The 10,145-nt window shown below is 38.1% G+C and overlaps 4 protein-coding genes across 4 annotated transcripts; all 4 read left to right on the plus strand.

The window, feature by feature from the left end:
• Nucleotides 1-155: 155 nt before the first annotated feature.
• Nucleotides 156-464, plus strand: BATDEDRAFT_86000 (uncharacterized protein; the record flags this gene model as incomplete). The annotated part of the gene is made up of 1 exon (XM_006676079.1): nucleotides 156-464. The coding sequence occupies one exon, from the start codon at nucleotides 156-158 to the stop codon at nucleotides 462-464; it is 309 nt and encodes a 102-aa protein (XP_006676142.1).
• Nucleotides 465-2,950: 2,486 nt separating this feature from the next.
• On the plus strand, nucleotides 2,951-5,703 carry BATDEDRAFT_86001 (uncharacterized protein; the record flags this gene model as incomplete). Its single annotated transcript, XM_006676080.1, has 2 exons — nucleotides 2,951-3,017; nucleotides 3,113-5,703. The coding sequence occupies 2 exons, from the start codon at nucleotides 2,951-2,953 to the stop codon at nucleotides 5,701-5,703; spliced, it is 2,658 nt and encodes an 885-aa protein (XP_006676143.1).
• Nucleotides 5,704-6,820: 1,117 nt separating this feature from the next.
• BATDEDRAFT_86002 (uncharacterized protein) lies at nucleotides 6,821-7,555 on the plus strand (the record flags this gene model as incomplete). The annotated part of the gene is made up of 1 exon (XM_006676081.1): nucleotides 6,821-7,555. The coding sequence occupies one exon, from the start codon at nucleotides 6,821-6,823 to the stop codon at nucleotides 7,553-7,555; it is 735 nt and encodes a 244-aa protein (XP_006676144.1).
• Nucleotides 7,556-8,667: 1,112 nt separating this feature from the next.
• On the plus strand, nucleotides 8,668-10,061 carry BATDEDRAFT_22394 (uncharacterized protein; the record flags this gene model as incomplete). Its single annotated transcript, XM_006675494.1, has 5 exons — nucleotides 8,668-8,812; nucleotides 8,885-8,973; nucleotides 9,235-9,402; nucleotides 9,495-9,661; nucleotides 9,746-10,061. 5 exons carry the CDS (start codon nucleotides 8,668-8,670, stop codon nucleotides 10,059-10,061), a joined length of 885 nt encoding a protein of 294 aa, XP_006675557.1.
• Nucleotides 10,062-10,145: the final 84 nt, after the last annotated feature.

Below are 10,145 nucleotides of genomic sequence, written 5' to 3' on the forward strand. Positions count from 1 at the left end.
ATTGCATGAGTATTGTGTAAATCACCACCAATGTGAGGGTTCATGTATGCTGACAATATCGTGATATTTGCCGATTCTGATCAATCACTCCAATTGGCATCTGGTGTACTTGCACAATGAATGGAACAATGTCAAATAAGCTTTGGTGTAGTCAAATGCAACATACTCAGTTTCCGTGGTCACAACACTTTGATTCCAAATTACCAGTTGATGTGATGCTACACGGACAACAGGTTCGTCGTGTTCAACACTACAAATACCTGGGTGTTGTGATGCACGAACCACTGTATCACACCATATGTTTGAACTATAATCAGGTTGCTGTCTCGAATAGCATGTTGGTTGTGTCCAGTTCTTGCAAACCACCAACTCACAATCAACTTTCGGATGCGAATATTCTTGGCAGTCATTCTATTAATGATCATGTATGCACTGGATCTGATTGGTGGTTGGTGATGACTTGATCTGCATACACAGTCAACAATCAGCAACTGTGTGCTACACATATTGAATGCATACAAATCCATGATTGTCGTTTTCTTGTTGTTGAAATGGGTTCAGATCACCATCAGTTTGTTCACTCGTTGCACCAATGTGACTGCATGATCAACCTGACACCAACCAAATCACACTCGAATATATATGTTCCAGTCATGTGCATGGTGTATCGATTGTCAACTCACAATGTCAACTCCAACACATTCCACCATGATTATGGTCACATCACACCATGCTGATGTATGTCGATCGGTATCACATTGCAACCAGTTATCATTCAATGACTGTAATGCAATACCGTGCATGTATTGTGACTGATACGCTGTGCACCATCAGCCAGTGTGCAACTGTCACTCGATATATCGAGTCTGATATGCAACAACATGCTGTGTTTACCATGATCAGGTTTTTGATCAATCTTGGACTCATGATACATGATTTGTCATGTTGGATTGTGTGGATGTGTCATGGACTGCAATTTAGTTGCAAACACACATATGTTTGACATTGACCGATGCATACTGTGCAACGACTGATCAGTGCAGGTGTAATTGCACACTTGGTGGTATTGTGCATTATGGTTGTTTGACAATGGATGAATGCTGGATTAGTCAGTTATATGCAACCCATTTGAATCAACCTATTTGAACAAACACTCGATGTAACTGACAATAATGTGTATACATGGCTGTTCGATCAATCGAGTTTGTGCTGGTAGCGTACCATTGGTAACAAACACTGTTTTGACACCATCACCGGAACAATCATACAACAGTTGACCAACACACTTGTAACACCAACAGTATATGTTTGTACGATTACAGCCTGTTCACATGAGATCATTTCATATCTCAATACCCGAGTTTATTTTAAATAAATCCATTCAAAAAACAACTGTAAATCAACAAATAAACCAACAATTCAATCCAGCCAACACTGTTTTATACACTAGTATAATCTGTCAATCTTGGTTGGTATTATTATTGATTATATTGTGGTTTGTTTCATCCAAGCACAAAGGCTCGGTTATACGGTCAAATATTACATTTGTCAATGCTCACTGTCTTGTATTGGACTCCATTTGTCGTCAGTATACTGGATTGAACTAATCACTTGGTAGATCAACATGTGCAATATATCAATAACCAACGTGTACAACAACAGAGTATAAAAGTTGTTTCAGTCAATAGTAATCCAGTGTTATACAGCATATATGATTATTCATGAATGTTGACATGGTTCAAGAGTATGGTGTCCACGACATTGGTAATGCAATCAAAAATACAATAGTTATTCAGGTTTAAGGGTAGCTAATCAAGCCATGCATAGTGTAGATCTTGATGCTGCATAATCATTTAAGATGGGGTCTTTTTAAGCTGTATTCGACACTTGGATTTATGCTGGTGTCCAGTTATGATCTGAGCATTGGCTGCCTCATACTTGCCAATTTGAAACAACCGGGAATCAGAATCAAACTGTTCAACATATTGCGCAAAGGAAACCTAATACATGCCAGACAGTTTGTGGATCCATTTTGCTTTCGAGTCAATACATGTTATACAATGGCTGTTTTAAACACCATTATTGCCATCCAAACACATTGCTCACAAACAGCAAATCAATCGTATGATAACCCTGACCAAACAGAACTCATAGGGTTGACACTCATCAACCCGAAATAACAGATCTGGCCAAGTAACCAGTTCAAAAAATACAGATCAAGCAGCAGAATCGAGCAAGATACTTGACAACCATTTACTAAAAAGTAAATTATGATGATTGGATAGTGTATGGATAAATACAGCACATTTTGTTACGTTCAATTATTCGACATAGCTGACATACGACATACACAGCCATAGTGGTATACAAGCAATCCATTAGCATGCAAGCTGTGCAATTGCAATGGTTGAAATGCTGTTAAACAGACCTATGTAAGCACCACACGCCAGACCCAAGACTGAATGAGCATAAATATTGGCAATGCTGCAGCCGACAAGCGACTATCTACTGACAAGCCAATATGTTCTGTATATTTGATATACGGACTGGCATAATCCACAAATGTCAATACACCATCAATCATCATATTGATTGGACTGGATTTACAGTAGTTTGAGTTGGATGTTGTGTTGGATAGTAAAATACAATTGATATGGCATGTGTGATAATATGGATAAATTGGTTAATCTACAAATTCGTTGCTTTATTTGTTCTAAATATATACCTCGATTTCGTTATCTTGCTCGATATCAAGCATTTTAATAAAAGCAAAGCATAGCATATGGATGCAAGAATATCAAGCATTAGTATTGCCAGTCAAGACCATCAAGGTATAAAAATGAGTTGTCAGCCACTATCAAACATCATCAGACTGCTACAAATCAACAGCTCAATCCGTATAGTATTGATACGCTTGCCAAATACATTTCAATAGTATACTGCAGCCACGATGAAGTTTTCACTACTAGCCATTGCTTCTGCTGCGTTCGTTGTCAATGCTCAAGGAAATAAATCTGGTATGCAAATCTGTTGATCAGTCTATTTTATGTTGGGTTTATCAATGTTTGGATTGTGCAATCATTCAAAACTTACTAATTGGCATACATTATAGAATCCATGCCTACATGGGCCTTTATCAAGGAACACCGTGACGCTGGCAGATTTGTTTTTATGCCATACACTGACGAACAACGAAACGTCGTGCTGACCAATGTTGAAAATGGTTTGAAATTGTGGCCCAACTATGAATCTAAAATCAAACACTATGGTGAGCGTGCCGATCCCTTCCCGATCATCAAGAAACTGCGTGCAAAACTGGATGCATCCAATCTTACCGATACTGAGATGCAGATTGAACTCTTGAATGCGTTTATTCTTGCGCGTGATTATCATACCCATTTTGAGCCATCTGGACCATATTCCTGTTTCAGTGCCACAACTGGTCTTTCTTTCAGATTTATCGAGGGCGATGCAGATATGGTCAAGAAACCAACCGTCGTCTTTGAAAAACACGTAGACAATAAAAGTCTGCGTGCTTTTTTTGGAAAGGACTATGACCAAATCAAAGTTGGCGATGAATTACTACTTGTTGATGGTATGCCGTTTGTTGACTATCGGAACTTGAACCAGGACAAAACAGGTGGTGCCAATGATTATGGTGGCCAGCATGGTGCTCTTGGTTACATGACGTCTCGTTTTGGTGTATACACTCCTTTGCCAGAAACTGATACGATCAAATATCAGTTCAAATCAAAAGATACTGGAAAAGTGTACGACATTGAAGCTCCGTGGGTTGTTTATTTTGATTCATCATGCTGGAATATTACTAGTCAATTGTATGCCAAAATTTCTGGAAAAACTCTACCTGGAACACCTCAGCCTGCCGACACGAACAGTATAATTGACGCTGGCGTTGATGCTTCCAATACTGGAGCCAAACCTCAACTCGAAACTCAGAAAGAAGTCAAGACTCCATCGATGGTATCCCAGTACCATTATAAAAAGCAAAAAATTGATCAGATTTTACTTGAACAGCCATCAAAAAATAGTGGTCTCGAGTACCAAAACGCCGGCGTGTCGACTATCAGTTGGGGAATCTGGAAACCCGAATCCAAGAATCTTGGTATTATTAGATTGGATGATTTTATGCCAACAAACCTTAAAACTGGCGCACCAGCGAATATGGAGGCTGTTCGTGAAATCCACAGACTCCTCAGTACTGTACTCAAAAACACCAATTCTGTTTTAATTGATCTCCGTGCAAATGGAGGTGGTAATGGTAATTTTGCCAATTCCATTCCACAACTTTTCAAACCTGATTTTCAACCAATGACAATGAGATACTTGATGAGTTCTGTCGCATACAATACTCTGGTTAATGGCACACAATCTTTTGACACTTCTGGTCCAGCATGGTACAAGACTCCACCTGGTAGCAAGTATTCTATTGATTATGTCGATACCCCGTTTGATCGAGCAAACATGTATGGTCAAGCCTATCTCAAACCTGTTGGTATATTCACTGATGCTGTATGCTACTCAGCATGCGATCTGTTTTCAGCGTCTTTTCAGTCGTCCGAAACTGGCCATGTTTTTGGTGAAGATGGAACGACTGGAGGTGGTGGTGCCGACATGCTTTCACTTGATTCACAACTCCTTTTTCTTAATCGTGTCGATTTTAAGCCAATGCCATATTACAAAGAACTGACCGACGAAGCAGCTGGTCGAAGCTATGCCAACATTCTTACAGTCGGAGTTGGACAGATTGTACGTAATGGAAAACAAAAAGGTCAACTGGTTGAAGATATTGGTGCCATAACCGAATATATTGTACGTCCCCGTTTGACAGATATACTGCCTGGATCCACTGAAAATTCTCAATTTGACCGTATTGCCGATCGGCTCAAAACATTGGGTGTCAAAACTGGACTGAACAACCTTCACTTTGTTTCTGAACTTACCAACTATAACACCACTAGCAGTGACGTGACCATTGATGTAGAAGTCAAGGGAATCAATCAACTGTCAGTTATTGATGACACTGGCAAATCACTTTCAGTTGCCAAGTTTAAAAGCGACATAAAAAGTCAACACTCGTTCAAACTGACATCTGTGATCAACGATCTTGGTAATACTCGGGTCAGTATCATTGGCCAAAACAACGGCAAACAGGTTCTCAAAACACATAAGCATATCAGTCGCACTCCAAAACAAAAAGATTATTTTAAGCTTGAACACGGTGTCAAATGGAAGTTTAATGGTACCAGTAAATCGGTTGGAGTATACAACTCGCCATTTACCAAAAAGTCACAGGGATGGAACTCGGTCAATGGTAAATGGGTTATTGGCGACGGAGTACAATACAGCCCCGGAATAGAGACTGGTATCCGATCATACTATACTGCGCCAGTTGGATCCAACATCACCGCTAAAATTGATGTCGTGCTTGAATCACAACTTTATAGCGACTTTTTAAGCTTGTATGTCACAGATGCGGATGGCAATGTGGAATCGCTTTTGAATACGGTTAATCCGAATGGTAATATACTTAAAGATGGTGTTTTTGGATCCGGAGCACTTGTGAGAAAGTTTACATTGACAACCAAGACGGAACAGTTTTCTGTTACTCTCATGTTCAATTCAGATCTTGCTACACAGATGAAAGGAGCAACAATCAATTCTTGGAGTGTTATCATGGATTGAAATGGGTTGTAAACGTCGCTGAATGTATGATTAATTGCACCATCAGATCATGTTTGAATGAATATAGTACTTGCATATAACTATCCTATACACTATTGTTTAAATTTATTTCAATCAACACATGTAAACCTTTTATTTAGTCGAGTGAAATATGCAAGTTTCAAACCATTTTTTAAATTGGACTGGTTTTGTCATGGATGGAATATTGCAAGTGTTTTTAAACTTGTCAGGTTTTTGTATTTTTTGGTGTTTTAGACATTGGAATGAAAGTTGATATTGGATATTTACCATACCAATCAGAGTTGTCATGGTTGTTTAATGAAACTCGGTACAGATCTGGATAAAACCGCATTTAAACCTGCATTTTCAATGGTTTGATGCGACATGAAATCATTCGAATTGATAATGGTCATTGCACTATTGTCTTGTTCTTGTTCTTGGACTCTTTCACTGGTTTTTTAGCTTTCATAGCCGGTCTCGAGTTGATTACTTGATTCGCATTTAGTTGATGATTTCAACTGGCATTTAAAACTATGGTTGTATTGACAGCATTAAAGTAGTTGAGCCAAACATGTGGACTGCAATGGATGAGTTTGGTGATTGTATAATGCATGGTCATGCCACATGTGCACAAAGTGTAGATTCAACACTATAGTCTGATTGTGTGTCATATGATGGTTGTTGTATATCAAACAAGTAATGCGGTCAATGTGTAGTAACCATTGCATATTGCAATGCAGAATACAGTCACTGCATGATGGATATCAAAGTGATCCATTTGACATGAATATGGTTGTAAAACAAAGCGTTTGCGGTTACACAACACTCATAAGGGTGTGCTTTTCAATATACCTGATCAAAGGGTCATAAAAGCATAATTCAATCGACACGATCATCAAATTGATCAATATGATATTGTGATTAGGGAGTAACACACTGTCTAGTTTGATGGTTGCTCACTACAAGCAATCAAGTAACCCTGTATAATTGGTTAACCTAAAAGGGTTGGTTTGCTATACAAAACATACAAATACAATCGAGTATGTCCAGTTTTATAATCGACATCAGTCTCGACACTCTACTTTGTATTGATAGTCTAAACCCATTGACCAATCTGATGAAATTGGTTGATATTTTACTCTTACTGACTGTAGCAACAACCGCCAATGCAATATTGATACCGAGTGGTAACGATCGTTCAACCCAAACATCAGGCACTTCCAGTCAAGTGTCTGATCCAACTGATAAGCCCAGTCCAGGCACTTCCAATGAATACCAGCAAGAGCCAATGGATTTAAGTATTTCTAACCGATACCGGCAACAGCTAGTTGATTTGACCATTTCCAACAAATACAAGCAAGAACCAGTTGATGAATCCAATTCAGACACTTCCGATGAATACCAGCAAGAACCAATGGATTTAAGTATTTCCAGCCGAATCCAACAACAACCAATTGATCAACTCAGTCCGAGCACTTCCAGTCAAAATCAACAACAACCAGTCAACCATGACGAGTCTTCAAATACTGTTACAAATCAAATAGCTGGATTAAGCCGAAAATATCAGATAACCTTTGATCGTATAAAGCAAAAACTTGCAGTGTCTAAAAAGATACGAAAGGAAAAACACAAAGAATATTCTAGATATGCAGACCTTGGATTGGAGCAACAGACAGCATTAGCAATCGGCAAAGAAATATCTGAATCAAAGTACGATCCAGACACTGAAAAGAAATTGAAACAAGAGTATGAAAAGGCAGGAGCAAAAATATCCATTATCAGACAACAATTGAAAAGGTTTATGAAAAGGCATGGTTTGGAATTTGAAGAACCAAAAGCAGATTCAGATTGATGATGTGTCGATGATTTTGGTTTTGAATAAATTTAAACTTTCTGATGTGTTGATATTTGTCGAGTATTGTGAATGGGTCAACAATCATATCATTGGTTGTGTATTGCATGTTTGTGTATACTGTGTTGGGTATTACATCAACAGTTACTGGATTGTTGATTGATATATTGGCATGGTTTGTTCCATATACATCAATGACCTGATAACAACCAGTGTTGATTGTACGTGTAATCACTTGTCAATTGCATGGTTGCATGATATCACCAACTGATCATGTCGTGCATCGTACAACAAACGGAGCAATACACTTGTTCAAAGTCGGATGTAGATTGCGTCATCGACTGGTTTGATATTGGTCAATTAGTGTTGTTTTATGTCAGTTTGCAATGTAATATATGTAGTGTGGTATTACGACCATGGTAGTGGTGTATTGACGTCGAATGGACCACTGAATAACAGTGTTCATGACACTGACTGTTCATCACCATCCAACTCAATCTCACCATTTCAATCAATCTTGGTCAATGTTGATGATTTACACGCTAATTCATTATCCAATCTTGTCTGACATTATTATTGGCTTTAATCACGTTTGGTTTGTACAACTACCATGATTTGTACTACCATTATCATTGTGTATTTGATCACCAAACATTCCAATACATCAATAATACCACAGTGTAAACAGTAATACAGTTGATCAGTCTTGTGGCAAGACTTTTCATCCAAGTTTGTATTTGGAAATACTCGATGATTTAATCACAGCACACTGTTTGTAATGCGATTTTCATTGATCTCAGTCCAGTCCATCCGATTTATGATGATGTTTAGTAATCCATTACCATGTGTTGTAGTAAACTAGTTTGTTTATTAAACCAAATCTACAACAATCACATTCAGAATATTAATTTACAGTATTTCTAAATGCATGTTTGATAACAATCCAATTTTGTTACAAAAAACTGATCAAAACAATACTAAAATGGAACAACTCGTTTGTGTGTTTGACAACAATCCAAACATGAACAATTCTCGGCAATTGTTGGACATTCGCATGAATGAAATTGTCATCAAAACTTGATCAAAATTCAACTTTACTAATTTTATCAAACATGAAGTTGGATGATATCATGAAAGAGTTGATCCAACGCCTGGAAGATTTGGAACTATTAACAACAGATGCTCAACTATACAAGGCTGATGAAATATGGGACAGACTGCTTGTATTGATACTGGAGTTGGAAGAACAGAATCGCAGTAAGTTTAGTAGCCATTGGATTATTGATGAATTCAAATCATTGCTGACTTTGTGTTGGTTTGAAATGGCAGAGTCTACAGATGTATTGCAGCGCTTACAGAGTATTGGACTGGAAGATATCACAGCCAAGTATTTGGAGTATAATCGACCCAGTTTACAGGTATTCATATATTGTAACAATAATGGATTGTTCATGACTAAACTAATCAACATGTGTTGTGTAGATCGAAGTAATGAAGTTTACTGCAGTGTTTTTGAGAATGGTGTACAGTAATATGAGTTCAAAATATCTCAACGACTAAGCAACCAAATTGCACAACTCATGCAATCACCAAACCGTCAAGTCAAAAGGGCGGCAAGTCATGATTGATATTGATCAAATGATTGACATTCAACTCACTTAGTGTCAATATGCATATAGGCGATAAAAACATGTACAGAGTTATTCGATTGTGGACGCTGGAGTGAGGAGTATAAATTTGACATCAAGCCTATGGTCGAGATTATTGTTCACGAGTCTGATCAACAAGTGCTCAGATTGTCGATTGACCTGTTTTCGACCGTTTGCAGTGAGATTGACGATGGAAATGTATGTTTACAACAATACAATATTGGATCAGTTTGGACAGTGTCTTGTCATGTTGATCTGATTGTATACTTGACATTGAACAATATCATTAGTTTGGCATCGTGCTGTCAAGACTTGTTTCACGACTGGAATCATCCAATGGTCTAGTTGCTGTTGGGTTTATCAGAAATCTTCAAACCATGTATCGGAGTATTTATCCTCATGACCGAGTAAAAGCAGTGGAATGTGGCATCATTCCAGCACTGGTCAATACGCTTAGGTATGTGGTGTTATGTATGAATGTGTGTTCAGTCATTACAATTGGTAAATTTGACATGGTTGGATTGACATGACATGAATACAGGAGTGTCGATCAAGAAGTGATTTATGAAAGCATTGCTGCTATTGAGAACTTTTGCAAACATGCAGATTGTGAAGTGATTTCAGCCGAGTTGATGAGGCTGGATTTGATTCAAACGTTGAACGACTTGTGTATCAAATACAGCAACGACTTTGCATTAAAAATACGCATGATCTGGATAGCAGGAACAATTGCATCTGGTATGCGCGACTTTCCTGTATCGCTTGTACGGTCGTTGATTTTTGAGCAATTGACGATATCGATGTGCGATGTCGATATGAATGATCCTTTGCGTCTGTTAATAATGTCAGCGACATGATTGAGAACTCTACAAACAAGGCCGAGATGATCAAGGTGTTTCGAGAATATGGAATTGTAAAGCAACTCAACACTATTTTTTCAC

This window comes from Batrachochytrium dendrobatidis (assembly GCF_000203795.2).
Source record: "Batrachochytrium dendrobatidis JAM81 unplaced genomic scaffold BATDEscaffold_1, whole genome shotgun sequence".
Classification (NCBI taxonomy): domain Eukaryota; kingdom Fungi; phylum Chytridiomycota; class Chytridiomycetes; order Rhizophydiales; genus Batrachochytrium; species Batrachochytrium dendrobatidis.